Source organism: Chaetura pelagica, unplaced genomic scaffold, assembly GCF_000747805.2.
Source record: "Chaetura pelagica isolate M959 unplaced genomic scaffold, ChaPel_1.0 scaffold356, whole genome shotgun sequence".
NCBI classification, from domain to species: Eukaryota; Metazoa; Chordata; class Aves; order Apodiformes; family Apodidae; genus Chaetura; species Chaetura pelagica.
Genome location: NW_009953964.1, coordinates 4,720,821 through 4,742,445, shown reverse-complemented (window position 1 = coordinate 4,742,445; position 21,625 = coordinate 4,720,821). Strand labels below are relative to the sequence as shown.

The 21,625-nt window shown below is 39.3% G+C and overlaps 1 protein-coding gene across 1 annotated transcript in view; it reads right to left on the bottom strand.

Annotated features, from left to right (window-relative positions):
• Positions 1 to 701: 701 nt before the first annotated feature.
• The window catches only part of CSNK1A1 (casein kinase 1, alpha 1), a 37,639-nt gene continuing 16,715 nt past the window's right edge, over positions 702 to 21,625 (bottom strand). The window contains exons 5-12 of the mRNA XM_010002064.1: positions 19,898 to 19,996; positions 17,429 to 17,512; positions 14,044 to 14,183; positions 10,787 to 10,865; positions 9,706 to 9,780; positions 8,359 to 8,465; positions 7,350 to 7,498; positions 702 to 2,213 (exon numbers count right to left, since the gene is read on the bottom strand). Coding sequence (XP_010000366.1) covers positions 2,206 to 2,213; positions 7,350 to 7,498; positions 8,359 to 8,465; positions 9,706 to 9,780; positions 10,787 to 10,865; positions 14,044 to 14,183; positions 17,429 to 17,512; positions 19,898 to 19,996 — 741 coding nt within the window. The 3' untranslated portion in view covers positions 702 to 2,205. The remainder of the gene's footprint in view (positions 2,214 to 7,349; positions 7,499 to 8,358; positions 8,466 to 9,705; positions 9,781 to 10,786; positions 10,866 to 14,043; positions 14,184 to 17,428; positions 17,513 to 19,897; positions 19,997 to 21,625) is intronic.

Here is a 21,625-nt window from a genome sequence, read left to right as displayed (position 1 = left end):
AAGAAAAGTGGTGACAAAACAATTCCAAGCAGCCACTCTGAAAACAGCTGCCAAGGCAGCATTTCATTGATGTTTCTTCCCCTTCTGCCAATGCATTATTGTCAGATGCATCGCCTGGACAGGAGAACTTGTATGTAAGGACACACCACAGTACTCTAGGTACCAGGGTCTGAGAAACAAGCCAGTTTTCATGAGGCATGGCTTGTAAAGCATCCTTATTCAGGTAGGACAATACCCAAGAGCCTACAAGAACATCCTAGCCAGAAGAATGAACTACATTTCTTCTTCCTCCTTCCAGGTAAGAGGCCACCAACCACTCTGTCTCAGAAGGTTCCAAACAAGCACCAGTATCTCTGAAGCCCAGCAGACTTTTTGCCTCCCTGTACTCCCAGATTACCCGTACAAGTGTTTATTAGCACGTAATGTTCTCCAGATAAAGTTTAACATCTTCTCAGGGCAGATCCTTCTCGTAGAGGGAATATGCATAGTGACTGCACAAGAGTGTGGCCTTGATCCAAATTACTGCTCCATGATGACAGAGTACACAGTGTCAGTATTATGGTCTTGAAGAAATGGTTTTCAAAATGAAAGACCTTTTCAAACAGTAAAAATATGAACTGTGAGCAGGAACTCTGCTACATGCATGGAAACTGTCTAAAAAGCTAACATACAAACAACATTTACACAATAGGCATCTGGCAGCATTTTCAGACATTTTTTTAATTTATTCTGACATGCTATAAAGGAATAAATTACACTGTTAAAGAATTACCAGCAATAAAAGTATTTCTTTCTTTCAGCTGGGCTAGAATAAGAGTGAGAAGGAAGACAGCCTGGGGCAGTAACCAATGTGAACTCTGCATGGTGTGAGGCTGTCCCCAAGAACAAGAGTAAATCTGGTCATATCCACTTCACAAGAACTTGAAAGAAAATGCCTTGGTTTAAAACCATCCAAATACTCCATTCAAATTTTTCTCAAAACTAGCAATCACAAGGAAGTCCAGCCGATAGAGGACATGGCAACACTGGGAGGCTGCCAATACCAGGTCTGCAAAAGATGCCACTTGGTTTTAAAAAAATCCAATCTGAGTACAGAGGGCTGGTCTCAAACAACAAGTTATAAAAATGCAAGACTGCCCCTTCCCCCTCAAGGAAAAAATACAAAATTTATTTAAAAACAAAATGAGGAAGAGTTACAACACTAAATCTAAAATGATTTAGAAAGAAATATGACTTCTTTTGCTCAACAAATGGCCTTGAAACTTGGTTTAAAAACAGGGTAATGTAGATTTCTTAAACTGAATTAACAAGGCAAATTAAAAAAAATCTCATTTCCTTACAGAAACAGCTTTTAGTTTTTAATGAACTTGTAAACAAAAAAGCTCCTGCTTCAAAATAAAAACAAAATCCCAGATCATATAGATGTTTACAGTGATTACATTTATCTAAGCAACTTACATACAGGTTCAGTTGTAAGATGTTAACTAAATTTTGTGACAAATATGCTGTTTTTCCTTTTATACCAAGAACATTATAGAGTTAATGCAGAGTCCTAAAGATTATCTAGTAGTCGCTAAGTTTCTCTTAAGTCTTCACTTTAGATGCTGTTATTTCTAGCACAGGTAAGCAGGCAGAGTCTTTCATATGCTTAAAAACTGGAATCTTTGGTTACTACCATGTCAGCTGGCTTGGTATGTTGCACATAGAAGCCAACAACTTTAAGAATGTTTTAAGTGTACAACTTTCAAAACCCAGGGAGGAATAACCAGAAAAGAGTGCACAATTGTGAGCATTTACAATTATCACAACTGTTGCTGAAGACTGTTCATGCCATTCTTCCAAAACAATGAGATCTCATAAGCAGTGTAGTTCAAAGTAAAAAGGTAACAAAAATTGGCATATGCACAATTTTCTCCACTTGTGTGTCAACCATTAGTTAACTTTTCCACTTGAAAAAAATGCAATAGAAAACTGGACACCATGTTTCACTATCTCAGTAATATTCACAATTACAGCTGCTACAAGTCAAAGTGCAGCATCACTGACACTGCCCAGAGCCAGTTTATACTGATATTAAGTTCTTTACACCAAGTAAATGGTTGCCCACAGCCACTGGCAAGTGTACGTATGAACTAAAATTTCTAGGATTTGGGGAGTGACAAGTCCTGCTCCGATCTGCTCTGCTTTGTCCCATCCTCGCCATGCTCAGAAACCTGCAAGATAAACACAAGGGCAATTTACTGATACAGGATGAAAATGAGAAACAGCCTTCACAGCAGGAGAATTCAACATCAGTTATGGTCATTCAAAGGGGAAAATGCTGCTCTGTCTCAGAACTTCAGAGCTCCTGCTGTCCATTTCCAAAGCTAACCAGCATTTGCCACCACCCTTTAGCTCAAACACACACCTCTCTCACACCTACTGCTGTACTGGAAAACAGGCTTATGTACCAGCTGAGTGCCACATTCCTCAAATAGGAACTCAGACCAACAGACATGTTATTGCCACTAGGAAGCAGGATGTAATTTCATAGGATTGTTTTCTACTTGTCTGCAATGTCTCGTGTTTATATCCTTGAATGTCAAACTGTCAGCTGATTGCAGTGGTCCTTTTCAGAGAGACAGAACAGCAGTGTCACACAGGCAGAAGGAAAAGGAACAGGGATAACTTACCTTACAGTAACTGGTGCTCATTACACACTCATGTGCAACACTCTGGGCAGTAACAACAGAAGCAGGAACCTTTGCTAGTGACTAGGAACCCAGCATACCTTCTGTCCTTGGAAGGACAAGTGAAGCAGCTCATGTGACAGGGGAGGTGGACCATCCAGAACCATTCTTTTGGAGTTCAGAACTCCAAATTACAAGCTTGAGACATTGTGGAAAAGGGAGAGGAAAGGAATACATCCACAGATCTCAAAGAACCAGTTACTGCAAGCTAAGCCAGTCTTCAAGTGACTGCTTACACACTCATTTCTGGTGACTCAGGTAGTAGCACTGTGCTTTAAAGGGGTAGCAGGAGTCTCAAGCAAAGGCTACTTTGCCAAGCAAGTTTCCGTTCTGGATGCCCTCCAAACAGCATGGTATCCTGTTGATGTAGGAATTCATCTGAGTAACAGCTCTGAGTTTTTGCAACAGAAATCTCTGAGTGAAATACAGACAAAGCTGACCTCAGCTATAGCTTGTGCTGTCACCCAGAGAAAAGCAAGTGCAAACAAGTCTTACACATAGTCTGACATTCAATCCAAAATGTATCTGGATAGTACCCAGAAGGCAGCCTTAACTCTTCCAGACTAGGGTATAGGTAATTTAGAAGAGATTTAATAGCTTTGTTTGAAGTCAATCTTAATGCACTGAAGGACAATTCTCTTTATGCAGCAGTAGGAATTCTAAAAAATAAAAAATCCTGCACCAGAATTAAGACAGTCATTCCTACTTGAGTGCAAATTCTCACAGACCCCCAGTAACTCGTAGTTCCACTGGCCTAAAGTTGTCCAGAGCCCTTACTTGATGCATACAACTAAAAGTTGCACTGTTTTTCCATGTAGTATGTTCAGCAGTGAACACTGATTCATCATTTGAACCACTTTCTCCATTAAAGCTGCCAAAACTAAGTCAACAAAAGAGTCTGCTGCCAGTGTGGAAGCAGATCAACCCATTGCTTTAGAAGCCTGGATGTTTCACATAAATACAAGATCCTGAACCTGAGGACAAAGAACATTATATGCTGCTATTTGATAGAACATCTCAATTCCAAGGTATTATGGGCAAGAGAATGCCCAACTCTTACAGGGAGCAATGAGAAACTGGATTCAACCCACAACATCCCTTGCAAGTCCTAGTAAAAGACTACCTAAGAGTGTTCCCAACCACAGCTGTCCAAGGAGATGCTGAGACATTCCTGTAGTGCACAAGACTCAGGGTGAAGCACAGGCTGCTGGCCTTTATCTAACCAGTCTTCACTACATACAGGGCTATCTCAAATATGCACATGCATCACTCTAGTGTCACCCCAAACTTTAATAATCTCTGTGATAGGTGAGGGATACTCAGATTGCTTTATTATTACTACATCTGCAGAACTGACCAATGGGGGAAAAGCAACTGTACTATCATAGTCTAAGAAGCTCCTCTATTTGAAAAGTGTTTAAACTTTTTCTCTAACTAGTCGACAAAAAGTGAAAAATATTTAGCTGTCAATTGGCTAAATTTCAAGTAGTGAACTAAGTTTGTTCTGAGAAACACTGCCATGACCACAGGCATCCAGTGAATGCTAATGGGACTGCTGACAGGCTTACAGGACTCCATACTGAAGGGAATTAAAAGCAACCCTCACAAATGGAACTGATGGACTTTAGCTTGGAGATGGACTGCTTGAGTAAGTTTTATGACTAAGAGTAGCTGACTGTGAGTACTGCTACCAATCACACCTGAACAACTGCTGCACTGTCAAGAAACCAAGAGGCAAACTCCCCAGAGTCAGCAGAGAAGCTCTGTCTGTTGAAACAGTTCACCTCTCCCAAGTTCAAAAACAGCTGATCTTGCTGTTGCAAAAGACACTGCACAGGGTTCCAAGGAGGGAAAGACAAAGAGAAAAAAACCCAACAACCCAGGGAAAAAGGCCACTGACAGAACAGGCTATGCTGGAACCAAACAGAATATTCAGCCTGAACAGCTGAATAGGACCCAGTGAAATAGTTTGATATGGATCCTATTTAAGGCAGCCAGGAATATCTATAAATCAGCATGCTGTCTAAATTATCTAAGTAATGAAAGGCTCTGGATGTTATATGAAAGAATTAAAATTTCACCCCCTTGCCCTACTCCACTCCCAAAATGCACATATTCAATAGTACTTGCACTTCCACAGAGTAAACTGTTAGATTTGTAACCAATAAATGCACTACAAACTGCTTTTTCTAGTGGTCTTGTTAAACTGGATATGGTTACCAGAGGTGTAGAACTCAATACTATGAAGCCATTTCAGCATAGCCTTTGCTACAGCAAGTTCATGAGAATTTAACTGAACTCTGGAAAAAAATAAACCAGCTATTTCATTAATCTTCCATGTGACAATAACATATAAGCTATGAAGCCTCCTGCTTGAGCTTAGCTGGTTTCAGAAAATCTTCATTAACAGGCAGTATTTCCCACAAAAAGGCATCCAGGATTTTAGAAATCTGTAATCTTTACTTTGATGAAGTGCCTAAGCTAACTTTTTTAGGAAACGAGGCAATCTTCAGATGTTTGACAAGCACTACTTTAATGCTTTGCTGACATTACAGCTTGATCAATCCAAAGGTCAGACCATGGGAGAGGAGAGGAGGAGCCACTCCCCCAGAAGGCTGTTAAGTCCTGCAAGAGCCAATGAAATTCTGCTGGAAAAACAACAGCTTCTCTATAGCTGTAGCCATGGGCCTCATTACTAAAGGATGGTGGGATGAGGGAGGTCCACTGGGAAACAAAAATGGTCTATTAGGCTCAACTGGAAGACAACCTCCCCATTACTCATTGTTAGCCAGCTGCAGCTTGGCACTCTGTCACTAAAACCTCACTAGAAATTGAAGGCAGATAATCATAATGACCTCTTCTCCACTTACAGAATAGCACTTGGTCAGGGACCACCTGAGCCAGGAAAGTGGCACATTGCATCTCAGAATGCCTCACTATCAAAGTAGTATTTCAAGTGCACACAACTTGATTTTCAGGGCAGCATCCATTTACAGACCATCAGCTATGGTAAGACCTTCATTTTAAACATGAGTTGTGAAGAATCTACAAATTTGCTCACATTATTTCCTACTGTTCTAACAGCCAACCTTTCCACACCCTGACATTGGGCTGAATGCAGTAGTGGGTCTGCACTCCAGTCAGCTTCTGTATCTCAGGAAGCAATCTAAGCCTGAGTGCTTAATCACCAAGCCCGTGACAAACTGGAGTTCCAGCTGAAAAAGCCTTCAGTGTCATAACACCTGTTGGCTCCAGCAAAACAAGTTGGGACTCTATGTCACAAAGACCCTGACATTTAATGGTATCCTATGAAAATCATCTTCTTCAAGAAACCATTTCAGATTGAGGCTTGGAAAGACCAACAGGTATTATACTTCACCCAAAAATATGAATAAGCATTGTATTTTTTGATAGGTATTTTGACAAAAGCAACCTGGTCATGTTTGAATGCTGCCACAATACATGAAACACAATGGTAAGTTTCCTGCAAACATTTCTACAATTCTTTGATTTCCAAGTCTGCCATGTTAAGTGTAATTATATACATAACAGTCACAACAAGGACACACTGAAGAGTGGCAAACAGCAGCAATACCTCAGCAGGCTATCTCAGTAGTAATAACTTAGATGTAGCTTCTCTAGTCTGACTCAATTTTAGCTTAAATTTTATCCACAGCTCATCTGAAGATCACTTTCATTACAAGACTGGCTGTAATAATCATTTAATTCTGGAGACCTACTAGACTAACACTGGCAGATCCACATCACAAAAATTTTAAAAAGCTTCTAGAATGTTAAAAAAATAATTTTGTTTCTTTTCAGAACTCAGTTTTCAGTTTGAACACAATTACATCTTGAACATTTCACAACATTTCCCCTTAAAACCATAACGTAGGAACATTAAAAAACAGTGAAGAAACCTGAAGCCCCACACCAGAGCATCCGGATACTTCAGAAAATTGTGACTTGGCCATCCACAGCAGTTTAGGGTTACTCAGTGATTTAGGCAGGGTATTTTGAGCTCCCTGATCCTCTCCTTTAACTCTGGACCAAATGTTTCAGTGTAAACCCAAACCACTGGAAGAAGCCAGATCACTCACAATTTTCTGTTCCCAATGTTTGAAGCATATAACAGAAGCAAACCCAGAGCATTATTACCAGCTGGAACAGAGCAGAACCCAAAGTCTCTAGATCCTTGCCTAGTTAATGAGAATTATCCCTTAAGAAGTGTTAGGTCTAGGATTTTGGATTGCTTAATGTATTTTTATATATATAAATATATATCATATATGTATATATATACATAAAATTAAATAAAAATGTCACATTCCCAACACCAAGTCAGTTTCTTGTTTTTGGAAAGTGGTTAATGTGGGAGCAAAAGATGCAGTGGTTAAAATGACCCAACATCCCCAGAAGAAATGGTATGAAGAACAAGGACATTTTGGTATAAAGTTAGTAGTCAAATTCTCCAAGGACGTCTTTTGTTTTTGCTCTTTAAATTAACAGCCAAATACATTTTTTAAACCACCTCCTTGATCTAACACTTAAATTGCTGACATTGTCCAAATTAGTGTAATTTTTTTTTCCTGTAACGTCACTTGGTTCTTGGCTACTAACCTTTCATGTTACTCTTGGATTTGTCAGTTTGCTTGCCTGTGGGGGTTTGGGCCTGCTGCCCCTGCCCACTGGAAGAGGCTGCCTGCTGTGCTGCTTTCTGCTTTAACATTGTCCAGTCAAATGTGTAGTCATATTGGTGGTTCAAGGTCCTAAAAAAGAGTGAAATACTTTACTGTAACACATCATATCTTCCTTACTGCTAATGCCAAGACTTTGCTGAAAACCCAGAACCAGAGGTTAACTCTTTGGTAAGCTGCTTTGGAGACTGAGTGGTATATAAATGCTAAGTATTATTAACTTAAAGGGATTCCCAAAGCAAGTCCAAATACCATCAAGTAGCATTTTCTTCACTGCTTACACAGGAGTCTGCGTATGTAGAAGCAGCACTTCCTCACAAGCCAGCTAATCTGCTTGTCTGCACTAAGGCTCCCAGATTATTTATTTTTAAAAATATATATAGTTTCATGGAGAGACCGCATTATTGGAGATCAAATAATAATTGCTTTGGATTTCAGAAACCTGGAGGGAGACTCTTGACAGATCAGAAACAGTTCTTTTGACAAGATGCTGATCACTCCACAAGACTTAGTTTGTATTCTGGTTTCTCTAACAGTTTCAATGAAACAGCACTACTCCCCTCCACTGAAATCCATCTCCAGGGAACCACTGCTAGTCCCATCACCAACCTCCAAACATGATGAGCTTCAAACAATTCCACTAAGGGGTCAATTTTTTAAGCTACGAGAAACAGAACTTGAAGCATGGGCTTAAGTCTTTACCATTAGTGGTCAGATCATGCAACTCAAAACCAAGCAAATCTTTTCCTTCAGGTTTAATGTTGAATAATATTTTTCAGGTCCTTTAAACAGCTTTTCAATATCTGAAAGTCCCAGAACAACTCCCTAAACCACACACACAGAGCTGTTTTCTGCAGTGCAAGTCCCATAGAGCAGTTACCAACTGGGTAAAGGGTTGACAAATTTCTGTACTTTTCCACTTTGAAACTGACCTGAAAAGAATACGGAATAATTGCCTCAGATACATGTAATCTGGTGCCTCTTCAAAGCGCAGGCCACGACAGTAGTTCAGATACATGGCAAATTCTGCAGGGAATCCCTGTAAATCAACAGTGTTAATCAAGCCATGCCTTGCAGCAAAAAGCTAACAACCCTATAAGAAGGCAAAAGGCTGTATTACTGACTATAATGGCAGATAAAATCTGGCTGAAGATTCATGTGTAAATTCCACTTAGCCTTATTATTTATTCTGCATTTCAGAAAGTGGATTCTATCAGCAAGTTAGCAGGTACTCATTCCTTCCCCAGAATTGTTATCTGATGCATGTTTTGCAATCACAAGTCCTCTGCTACCAAAATCTTCTTCATACAGCATATTTAACCTCATTAATCCTAACCAAATCTAGTTCTTATTAACTAGGTTTCTGAAATCAGTAATTGTCTTTTAAAAGATTCCACTTGTGTTTCCTTGATGATCTGCTTGAGCATACTAGAGGCCAAGGTCAGTTACCACTGCTAAGTGTGAAGACTTCAACCATGAAGACTTCTTTCAAAGATTCCTTGCTTTTTCATATTTATACATGTAATGCTACATTAAAGCCTATGTGTAAATAGGTAATAGCATACAGCACAGTGCTGTGCTGCAAGAAAAAACACAGGGTGCAACAGTTCAGCAGCTCGGGAGATGCTGTTAGACTGTGAGCATTTATAAGTACGCATGACTAGAAGTGCAACACCTGGTGCTGCTGTTTAATGTGCAAAAACAGTCACATTTCTCAAGGACTTTGTTAACAAGCGTGTGGCTGCCACAGCTCAAGAGAAATCTTAAGACCCAAAGGACTGCACTGGGAAGGACAATATTGGAAAAATATCATTCTGCAACAAGATTTTAAAGATCACTTGATATCCACTTCCACTACAGCCTCTACTTGAAATACAGAAAACAATCTGAGCAGTCTTGAAGAGGCAGAAGTGAGTATTAATGGGCAAGCTATACAGCTCTACCTTGGCTTTATCTACCCAAGAAGGCACATGTACAACTTCCCCAGTAGAGCTGAAAATATGAACAAGCCCCACCTAAGAGAGATGGAGAGCTAGCACAGCCAACAGTCACCAAGAGCTGGAATGACAGTGGCATGAACTACACCAAAGAATAGCAATGAATGCCTGCCCTGTTGCACAGTCTTGAGGTGTGGCCAAACACAAGGCAACCATGGCCACCAGAAAGTATTAAGTCTCACATGGCATTTGTTGCTGAGTATCTAATATATTGACACTAGTTTTAGAACAGGAAAAAAATAACTTCCATTTCACAGTATGACATCATTTGGAAACTCTTACCTTACACAAAACCTCAACAGGAGTGGACATTTTCTTTTCACTAATCTTTTCATACTTTTGCTTCTTTGTTGCAGCCTGTGGAACATGTAGGTCACAATATAAGAGATATTGTGCAACACTGGATTAACAAGGACAGTAGCAAAAAAATTGACAAAAATCCTTTGGTCAACCATAAGTATTTTATGTGAAATCTCCAAGTCCCACACTCTTATTGCAAAGAGAATGAAGGTCAATCTGGTATTAAGATTTGGACACAGTTTAATACCATTTGTCGCAGTCTAATGCTTCCATCACATGGCACAGCTCGTGGAGTTCTGGCTGATGCTTTTGTCCATTAAACAGACCAGACTTGTGTTTCCATTTGCCAAAGTTATATTAATTCCCACTCAGTATCTCATTCAAGAGCTGCCTGTGTTTCACTGAGCAGCCATTACATTCATTTGCAGCTGAAGAGTTCTAGTGTTTCACAAGCTGCTTGCCTTTTTAGAAAACTTGCAGCTGCAACACCACTAAGTTACACAACTCTCACACACAGGAAGAAAAACAATTAAAACACAAAAACAAATCACTGAAGTCTATATAACAAGTAAGAAATATTTGCCATGCTTGTACTTGGCTACCATACATGACAATACTTGAAACAAGTCTGTTGCAGCTAGTAATTATTCAGTCATACCATTAACTGGACTGAAGATTTCACTAAAACTGAGCTTGCTGGGCCAGAGATTATTTTCTTGCTCTCTACAGCAATTCAAAAAGCCACTAACAATGTTATTTTCTACTTCCCAAAGAGGACCTCAGCCTACAACAGGACAATAATAAATAGCAAAGATGATGTAAGCTATTGTTTAACATAAATTTTAAGACAGGCAAACAATACACATTTTGCCTGCTGCATTAAAAGCAGAAAGAACCTTTCTTCTACATTCTATAAATATAATGGCTTGGGAAAAGGTGCTTTGTGTAACTGAAGCTAAACATCACACAAAACCACCTATCCAGACCAGCAGGCATAGAAGCACAATACTCAAAAAAAAAAAAAAAAGGAAGAGTGGGAGGGAAAAAGCAACATAACACCTACCTTTAATCCTTGCCAAGGCAGACTGGTTCTGTTGAAGTACATCAATACATAGCCTAGAGACTCCATGTCATCTCGACGACTGCAGAAAGACAAAGAACATTTGGCATTTCATACTTTATTCCAAATGGTGCAAGAATTCAAAAGTAAAAAAAATAATTATAATTATAGAATAAAACCCAAGCTTTGGTGCAAAGGAAGGTCTCTTTCTAATACAGCTAAGACATCTAGGTGTTCAGGATTCCACTGGCAGACATGTAACAAAAGTCTTGACAAGCAGGAAGGAGATCCTACTCATTTTTCAAGCCAGTCAGTAGGCATTCTGTGTGTAAGCTTCCATCTGCAGTCACATTAGAATAATTTGGGAAACAAAAGCTTTAGAAAATATTTGATGTCTTTCCCATTTAATTAGGTAGCTTGAAGAGAAACAAGTTTTACCTGCAGGAACCACAGAATGCATTGTGAGAGATATATGTTGTTAGCCTTAACTTCATTAAGGAAGTTAATCAGGAGTTTTCCCTGAACCTTGCCTCAGTCTGGGAACAACACTGAACATGTAGCCCAAAAAGAAGGGCCTATTTCCTCACTCCTGAAGTTCCTCCATTATTTTTGAAGGACAAGAAATATTTAGAAAGGTGCATGTATCAGAGGTGCCTCTGCTTTCTTCTTACAGGAAGGCAGTTTCAAGGCAGCTATAGAATTCCAAAGTTATCTATCCATAGACTTCACTGAGAATTTACAAACAAAGTCATTTAAGAGGCTTCAAACATTTTCTGCACTGCATATGCTCCAGATCAGCACTTTAGCCAAACACCATAATATTTTGCTACACAGCTTTCATGATTACTAAGGCTAGTGCAGTTCACTGAAGCAGAAAAAATGCTCCATGTTTTTTTTTCCCCCCTTCATGGCAAAGTTGCTTCTTCCCAGCTCTGTGTAGAATCAGACTTGTCCTCTGCCACTGACATCTATTCAACAGGAGACAAAAATATTTTTTCTACTCTCACTTCCCTTATCAAAAGAATTTGATAGGCTGCCACCCAGACAGATCTGCAAGAGTACTGAAATGGAGGCAATAAAGACTAAGCACCTACTAGTCCCACAAGGGAGTAAAAGGCAGAGAGTGGTACTGCAAATAGGATTATATATATGGATATTTGTATGGGTAAAACAGCTCCCTTTAAGTGAGAACAAAACAGCTCCCTTTAATGGAGAACAACCTGCAAGAACCTGGACAAATCTACCTCCAGATCTTGGCAGAAGAGGAAAGAAGTTGTAGGTGATGGTTTGTGTTACAGCCCACCCAATATAACCACTAATAATCACCAGAACAGCCTGCATGCCACCCACTTGACTTGTGTTTCAGCTCTCTGACCCTTTGGAGAATAAGTTCAGGGAGCCATCCCATAAAAAAAAAAAAAAATGAGCTTGGCTCCTTAAAGCATTTCACCACAAGGACAAAAAAAGCCCTAGCTGAGTCCAGGGCTAAGGGAAGGGAAGGCTGCTTCACTTCTCTTTAACAGCAGCTACCTCTGAGGTTATCTCAGCTCTAACATGAAACCACAGCCAAAGACAGATGAAAAATACCAAGACCACATCAGTTTGCAAAACTTGTTAATTCAGTTAGAACTGCAGATTTTAATCATCACCATGATTCAGTGAACGAATATGGGGCCATGACATGAAAAAAAATTTCTGGGAAGGCAGTGGTAAATTCAGAAGCAATACAGGAATTAAGTTTCCATCCCCCATCCAGTTAATTGTTTAAGTATTTAATTTCATTTATTTTGTAGTAGGAAATATTTAGTTCTGTAAATCTGTAATGGATATATTACATTTGAGCTCATATTGATAAAAGTGATTTGTGATTTTCAGGATGTGGAAAACGGGACAATACTCTTCATTACTACAACAAGAAATGGATAACATTGCAAACAGCTCATTGAGAATAGCTGTGATCAGATACAGTGACAGTTTAAGTGCAGCACTAATAGTCCTGCCATAAGCTGCAGAACCGGTTTCTGCTGATTACAGGAATATATTATTTGTCTGTCTCATTGTTGGCTTGATCTAGACAAGTTTATTAGCTTTTAGCATGGACCAAGCTACATTTCTAAATATATGAGAATTCCCAGTACCAGCAGAGATGGTACAAGACCTCCAACTAAATCCAAAAGCAGTAGCCCCTTGCTGTTCCCTCTCTTCTCTGTCAGGTGCTTGCTAGCACAGCCACTCCCTTACAAGAACACATTGGGTTCTACGAGATGTACTTCAGAAACTACACTTGTGTCATTTGCCCTACATGACCCACATTTCAAGTGGGCTTAAATAATGACACTGGCACACAATAACACTCCTAAGGAACCTTAAGGAAATTAAAGAGGAAACATGAAGCATTTTAAAGCACAAATATTCGCATTCTGTTGAAGTTGATCTGTCATTCCCATCTTTATCAAATTGAAAGTCAGAAGCATAGGCACTCATGGAACTCAAACTATGTCTAAGTGACCTCATCATGATGTCGCCAAGCCACACTGTTACACTTATATTTGACAGTATCTAGCCATACAGGTAAGAAAGAGAGGCACCATTTCATATCTCATGAGTACCTAACAGAGTCCTTTGAGTTGTTTGGAAGGGTATCTCCACTGGGCTGCTGCTACAACACTGTAGAAACAATATGCTTTTGATCCAGATGATAAAAACGTTTGTTGATTAAGCAAAGCTCAAGCATATAAACATAAATGTGTACATATACATACAGAACCACAACTATGGTTGTGTACAGCAGAAATTAAAATACAGTGTGAGTGAAGTAGAATAACTTTAAGTCTTGTTTGCAGGCAAAAGGATAATAATAGTTTACTAACTTGAATGGAGAGCGACACCATCTTTAGAAAACCTTTTCTGGCTATGGAATTGCAACTCAAGCCATTTAGCAGTGGCATCAGCAGGTACCCACACAATTGGGAAACTGCACCATTTTATTTGTGAAGAACCCATGACATATCCAGATGGAAATACTGCTTATCTTTTTGAAAAAACAAAACAGTATGCTGAGCACCCACCTTATGCCTGCAAGAACTGGACTCTCATGAAGCAAGTTAGATGTTTGGTTTTTTTTTTTGCCATACAGCCAAACAGAAAAGCACTTATGAAGTGATATATGCACACATACTCATAGAAAATTATTTCAGAAGCTTACAAATAAGATCATCTTGCAGCCTCCATAAGCACGGAAGTCATCTCCTTGAACTCACCTCTGCTCAATGCCAAGATGTGCATTGATACTGGCATATCGAGCTGTGCCAGTCAGATTTTTGTCTTCTCTGTATGGTATGTGTTGCCTCGTCCTGTTGTCCCGGTACTTTTTGGCCAAACCAAAGTCAATAAGGAATAACTTAAAGAAAAATGAAAATAGATTACATTCCTATTCAATGCAAGGAATCCCCAACCTCTTTCACTAGGCATTAGCTAAATTTTAAGACATCCACACAATGTAACAGCCTGCAGTTAAAAGGAAGCAAAGTAACAGTGCAGAGTCACAACCAGCTTTAACTAGCCAGGTCAAAAACTTAAGTGAATTAGTTCAAGCCTTTTCTCAGTCCAGTGGAATAGGCTAGATTTTGCTACTCAACATCTGTAGCTTAGTTCTACAACTTTGTTACAATTATAGCTCAATAACCACAGTGCACAATTTAGGAAGGGAACTAGTATGTGCACACTTCACAAAAACCCACTCACACTAGAGCTGTTTACACATACAGTTAGTTAATGGTGGCTCAGCAGCTTAACGCAAACAATGCACATCCTGTATTCTTCTCTAGGGCTCAAAAAACACTGGCCATTCTGCAGAGCATAAGGCCAAAACCTTCAACAGCAAACAAGACATCTTGCTTTCAATAATATGCTCAGCTTAAAACCACGAGAACACTACTGCAGCAGCGTGACAGTCACTCATAGTATCAATACAGCCAGGAAGCTACAGCCTAGGACATGGAATCCAAGTCAGGTTTCTAATAACCAAGCCTGCCCAAGGATTTTGGTGTTTAGCAACAACTGAGTGCGTGTGCTAATTAGCGTGCTAACAGTCACTCTATCTACAAAGGTTGATATACAAACTGTACCTTCTTGCAACAAGTTTTCAGGACTAGACACAAAAGCTCAGGCAAAAATACCTAAGAAAATTTCAAATTCTAGCAATCAGCCTTGAAGCTACAAGTCACACTGAGCTTGTAATTCCAATGTTGGATTAATGTACAGGATCAGGTACTACAACCCCTACAGATTAAATGAATACTGCAAAAGTAACTTGGGAAGGAGGTGATGGAAAGAAGACACAAGGTTCAAGAAATTATCACTAAAAGCCTATTCAGTATCACTTTAAAAGGTTATTTCAGAAAAGAAGATGCAGCTTGAAATGTAAGCAAGTACTGGAGACTGAAATGCAGGTATCCCTGCATCCAAGACTGAAATCAAGAATCACTCCGGCACACTGGAAGTGCTATAACTTAAAAAGTGACACTCAACATAAAAGTATCAAAGATACTGAAAAGTTTCTGAATTGCATGGAAGGTATGTTTTAGAATTCTAGTTGAAGATTTTCCAACTATAGCCTAGACAGCAAAAAACCAAAGCTAAAAGCCTCTTAAGCCACTGATGTCAGAGCACGTGAAGTCTTGCCACGACCTATGTGCCACCACAAAGCACAGTAGTTGTACATTTACTGTTACAGACAAAGTCACCCTGAAAGTGCAGAATGCTTTGAGCAAGAGGGGGTAAGCCCGAGTTTTTACATCAACTACACTGGGCAAACAGTTCAGAGAAGTGGGGGTCTTGTCTTTGCTGCACCCACTACAGCTACCACTAGAGGTAGTTACTCACTTAGTGAGCATGGACATGTTCTGCTACCAGGAAATTAGTGATTTTGGAACTTCTTGAGCAGATAATACAAAGCTTCTACGTTACTACTATACTGCAAATGCAGCTTTCCTAGAAGCAAAGCTTGAGCTCAAATGCAATCCCTTCTTTTCTTATTAAAGCTTTCTGATCTGATGACAGCCTCTGATGTACAGTTTGCAATAGCTAATTTTGCAGGCCCTTTGCCTGTTAGTTTAAGCAAATGACTCCTCCTTGAGAAGGAGGGTAAACCAAACACTATATACACCAGTTAGAAAATTTTTGCCGCATATTAGTTACTAACACTTTAAACAATGCAAAACGTTCACTTGCTGTCTCTAATCCTGGGGATCTTGCTGTCAATTAGCAGTACAGAAGGACAAAGTCACAGTTCATGAATCAAAATAGTCAACACTGGAAGAGTGCTTCTAATATAACTGATGTCTAGCCCTGTTTAACACTGACTTGGTAAGAGTACTTTCCTTAGAAGTTAGAAAATAAATGTTCTGCCTCTTCCACAGCTGCTATGAGCGTTCTGTATTAGAACTGAACAAGGTGATGCTGCATTCTCAAGAGGTATATATAGAACCTCAGAAAAAACAAAGCAATCAATTAGCAACACAGGCTTGTTTTTCACTAGTCAAGTAACTGGATACTATATTATGGCACTGCTCTCAGGAAGTTAAGACTCATTCCGAATTTCCAACTGCAGATGGGCACGAGATGGAAGTCCGTCATTTGTCTTGAAAGAGTTAAATTAGGAGATACAGCCTGATTTGGATGAACATCCAAAGTATCAATACCAGCAGGAACACTGGTCAGCAGGAACAGAAAAGTATTCCCACAGATAACCTCATACTTTTGGAAACTGGAGAAGTAGGGCAAAATGTTTGCCAAGAGCAATGAGCGAAGCAGATCAAAGTCTTTGCCTCAACTGATAAGAGACTTTCAGAAGCAGACAACAGAAGCCTGTCAGCTCACACACAGCAGCTAGCTGCCTGGGATTTCAGACATGAAGACTATTATTGTAGAAAGTTACTGACTGATCCTATGGCCAAACTCCTGAGCTGTGATTCATATTCAGCAATTTCCAGCTGTCCTACTACAAACTGGCATATGTCTTCATTTCTCTCCAATTCATCTTCTCTTAAAGAGTCAGGAGTACAACATTTAATGCTACAAGATAAGACCATGCTTCTCCAAGATACAGTTTATTAAAGAAATAATTGTATAAGCACAGTGGATGAAAATATTAAGAGTTCTCATCACACATTTTGAGACATTTTAAACAAAAACAGCAAGGGAAAGGGTCTGGCTGAAGTAATAATTGAAAGTCTCCATGTGCATTCAGAGACACTGCAGGAAGGCTACTGGAAGGCAAGCAGACAACCCTACACAGAAGTCCTGCTATTTCATTAGGGTGGCATATCCATCCTTCAACACATTGAACAGACTGCAAGTTTTAAAGGGCAAAAGTAAAACCTGCTTCTGCATCTGAAATCAAGCATGTACATTTAACCCTTTTTGATATCAAGTTTAGAAATAACTCCACAATTTAAACAAGCGCCACAGGAAAACATCTTAGTAATGTTACATGTTTGCCAAGTATGTCTGAATAATGCCAACATAAGAGGTGCTTTTGCAAGGTCTACATTCTCCAAGAAAACCAAAACAAAAAAACAAAACCAAAACAAAAATAAAGCACATGAATTTGGGGTTGAGGTTGGAATAGGAGACAGTTCAGACCTGGTTTAATCCTGAGAAAGATGGGTCCTGAGAAGTACTAACAGTCATGCTTCTTTTCCTCTTCCCCACTGGAGATTCTAAACACTGAACAAACAATAGAGGGTGGCAGTGCATCAAACAGTATTGCTTACATTGCAACAATGGCCGGCGCAGACAGGCAACACCGAGGCGTTTGAGAAAGAACAGGGTAGCCAAATGCCATCCTTCTTCCACCAAGCACTGTAGTTTTCAAAAAGCTATATAAGTTTGTAATTTCTTTTTTTTAAATTTTTATTTTTTTTCCAAGGAGACAATTTGGAAGATGTGATAAGGTAAATTTCAACTATGAGCCGCTTCAAAATGGCACTGCCTTGACCAGGGGTAGCAATGGTGACATTTGGCTCTATTAAAAAAGGAAATTGAAGCTTTGCTTGCAAGAGCATCTTTTGGATCCACAAACTGCCCTTCCCCCAAAAGACATTTAGAAAAAGTAAATCTTCAGTAAGGAAGAGGTAGAAGGCATTTAGTCACCTTAAAGTTTACTTTCATAAGCATGCAGGGCTTATTTCTAGAAGAGCTGAAAATTTGTCTTTTGAAGTGGGAGCAAAATTTCTCCCAATCACCAAATTAAAATTTGAAAAAAAATTTTTTTTTAAATACAACTGATAGGAAGCTACTGGAACAAGATTACCATACTATTCTAGTCTTTGTGGCCACATTCTCTTTCAAGTGTGTAGAGTAATCTCTACAATATGCAAAACTAACCCTAGTTATAAAAAAGAAACAAAGTAAATACTATATGGTGGCAAAGGTTCCCTAGATAAAGCACTTGGTTCCAAACTGAAAACAACCCATTCCTTGTTTTGCTCATGTAAACCTACTGTTTTGTACTTCCGTCAAGACCTCCTTCCCTAATCTCTAAAACCCTACAACAGTAATAAAGCCCACGCCCATAGTGTTTACCACCATATCACTATGTGGCTCCTTAACTAATCTACAAATGGGGGAAAAAATAGAATGGTTTACAGGCAATTTTGTTTTTCATTTCAGCTGATGCAAATCTAACGTGCTCCCCCACTAAAGTAAGCACAGCAGCATGTTCTAGGCCATTAATCCACATCAAGATGAAACAGAATGCAGCAATGCCAACCCAGCATGACTGTGCAAAAGTACAGAAAAATGGCCCAAAAAGAACAATTGGAAATCAGAAACTAAGAAAAAAAAATAAAGTTATATTCTAAGTCATGCCAGAAAATTAAGGAGCCTAACTGCTTGACACAGCAGAGAAAAATAGAGCTGTACAGAGTGAAAAGTATGAAACTTGGGAACAAGCAAAGTTTAACAGCAACAGAATTACATAAAAAGACTGCCTTTCAGCTGGACTTAAAAACTTTTCCAACAATGGTTGTATCTAAACATTCAGTGCACTGCACCTCTTCAGACAAAAGCTGTTATTTCATGTTAATCAAGCTTTTCCCCCTCTAATGTTCATGGCCCTGAAGTTGGCATTCATACAGGCAAACAAAGGTAAACATTTTAAACACTAGGAGTGCCTAAAGAGATTAGACATTCTCTGATGGCATATAGAAAAGGTAAGTGGGAATCTTCTTCCAATAAACCACTTGATCTCATACATTTGTCCTGGTTAATTTCTATTAAGTAGCATGCTTAATGCATTGCCAATGCTGCCTGTCTGCCCGAGCTCGACATACAAATTGCAGGATTAAGCATATTTCACTCCAGAGAACTAAAAATAAAATTAAAAACAGTTTTCTTCTATATAAGGTTTTCAATGGGAAACATGCACTTCTGACTACGTTTACCCATCCAAACAAGTGCAACCACTTCAGTCCGCCCCCCCACCCCATTTTTTTTCCACACGGTAAGCTTTGAGCAGTTTTTTGTTGTACAACATATTCAGATACTCCAGAACTTAAGTTTTCCATCAACGTATTTTCATTAATTAATTTATAAATAGGCATTGGCTATTAGTTGTATCCACAATTCTGATGTCTGAAGTGTTCTCTTTAACAAATCTGTCACTGAAAGATTTAACGCCCCGATGACTGCTAGGTCAGGAGCTCCCACGCTGGCACAAATTCTTTTCATCCCAGTCAGCCCCAAAGCCAAAGATAAGATTTTACTTTATCATTGAGGAAAAAAAAATGCTATTACAACAGTCCTCTCGATAATTAAACTCCATCACATGAGAAAAGTAGCCAAGTATTCTCTAGGGTTAGTTTATGATCTTGTTGCAAACCTAGAAATCATCTTGCAATCAAGTGCATGGGTACAGGGTGGATCAGAGGCCCATGTGTATGCCACTGTATTTAGAAGCAGATACTGAGAAATCAAAGTTCTCACATCAAAGCATCATGGTTTACCATTCAAAACATGTTACAGCAATGAGTTTTAAAAATGTTGTGCAGCTTGACTCAAGTAACATAGCCACTCCCTTTGGATCCTTTAAACAAAGAGCATTAGACTAACCTTATTACAGTGACGCCCAATACCCATTAGGAAGTTATCTGGTTTAATGTCTCTGTGTATAAAATTCTTTGTGTGCACATATTCAATTCTACTGATCATCTGTAAAAAAAAAAACAACAAACAGCAACAATAAAACATGTACTATTTCAATGAGAGGAATACAATTCTCTTAAGCCTTCAATGAAAGCATGAATTTCTAGTGTTGCACTCCTGCAACTTAAGTTTATATATTCGATTAATTAAAACCAAGTCTTTTTATGCTGTTCAAGCACATTTATCTCTCACATGTTAAAATTCCATAATCTTTGGCAGGAAATGGCAGGTTAAATACTTGAAACTATTTTCCAGACATTCAAATTCATGTTCTAACTATAGTGTTCCATTAAAGAATAATCTATTTTTCTTACTTCAAAAAGAGGTTTTCTACATCTACCACAAAACAATTTTAAAGCTTACTCCTTCCCCTTGTCCCAGTTGTTCATGCATCTAGTTATTCATTCACCATCAAGAATCATTTTGCCAGGTAGCAAGTAACACCTTGATTCTGGCCCATACTGTCATATCTAGGCTACTGTGATTCAGGAATAAGAGTCAGCAACAAAGATGCAGAGAAACTCTGGCACATCTGTATCATCATACATGCTCATACAATTTCCTGTGCATGAGATCACAGCACATGCTTCTATGTGGTTCAGATTTCCAGTTAAAGCCCTCTCCACACAGTCTTTAGTGAGCTGAATTGACAAAATCATACCCTTGACAGCTGTTCTACTGGACTCTGACGTAAAAGCCAGTTCCATGCACTGATATGACACATCCTGCTCTATGCTTCCCAGAGGACAACTAATTAGTGTTAATCATCCAAAGGAACACTGCACAAAAACCATACAGATTCCCTGGAGATGCTGTAACACCCAGACTCCAGCTAACTGAGCAGACAAATGGCTCTCTAAAGCAACCATACCACTCACTGAAGGCAGCTGAGAATAGGGACAGCTGACCTTGTCTCCATACAAATGCTGTGAGCTTCCTTGGCCAAGAGCCTGGGATTCTATGAGCATCTGGCTAAGTGACAACTTGGTACTAACATCAATTACGTAATATTAGATGAAATCTAAACTACCACTGAATATTCAACTCAAGAAACCCTTATGGCATTTCTAGTACCTGAAGATAGTACAATAAACTTAAATAGCAATAAAAAATATGACTGGCCATTTCAAAAGCTGTTTTAAAAAAATATCAATTGCCAGAAAAAGACTAAACAGGTAGTAGGTACTCTGAGGCCTTAAGTAATGGACCTCAGTTCTAGAGGCTTTGATTAAGTTTGATGTAGACTGGCAAACCCAGTAACATTTAAGCACAACATCCCAAACTGTATTTATTAGCTCGTGGTCTGGTACTAGAATGAATGATGGGTGAATGCATAGTGACATTCGGTAAGAACAGACCCATACGCCTGTGTGTTGCCTACCTGTCTCCACAGCTGGCCAACACAGAACAGGTCTCCACTGAATCAGATCAGCTGTAACTGGAGACAGCTCCAACCCTTCTAACACCACCCCCATCACTGATATTGGGGAGTTAATCCACCCATATTAGTCTCCATAGATTAATGAGGTTGTCCTGGTAGAGCTACAAGGAGCTGGTATCTACAGTGCCCTCCCAATACAGGCCTACAGTCACTTTGTATGCCACAGCACACAGAAGCCACCATTACTTCATTCC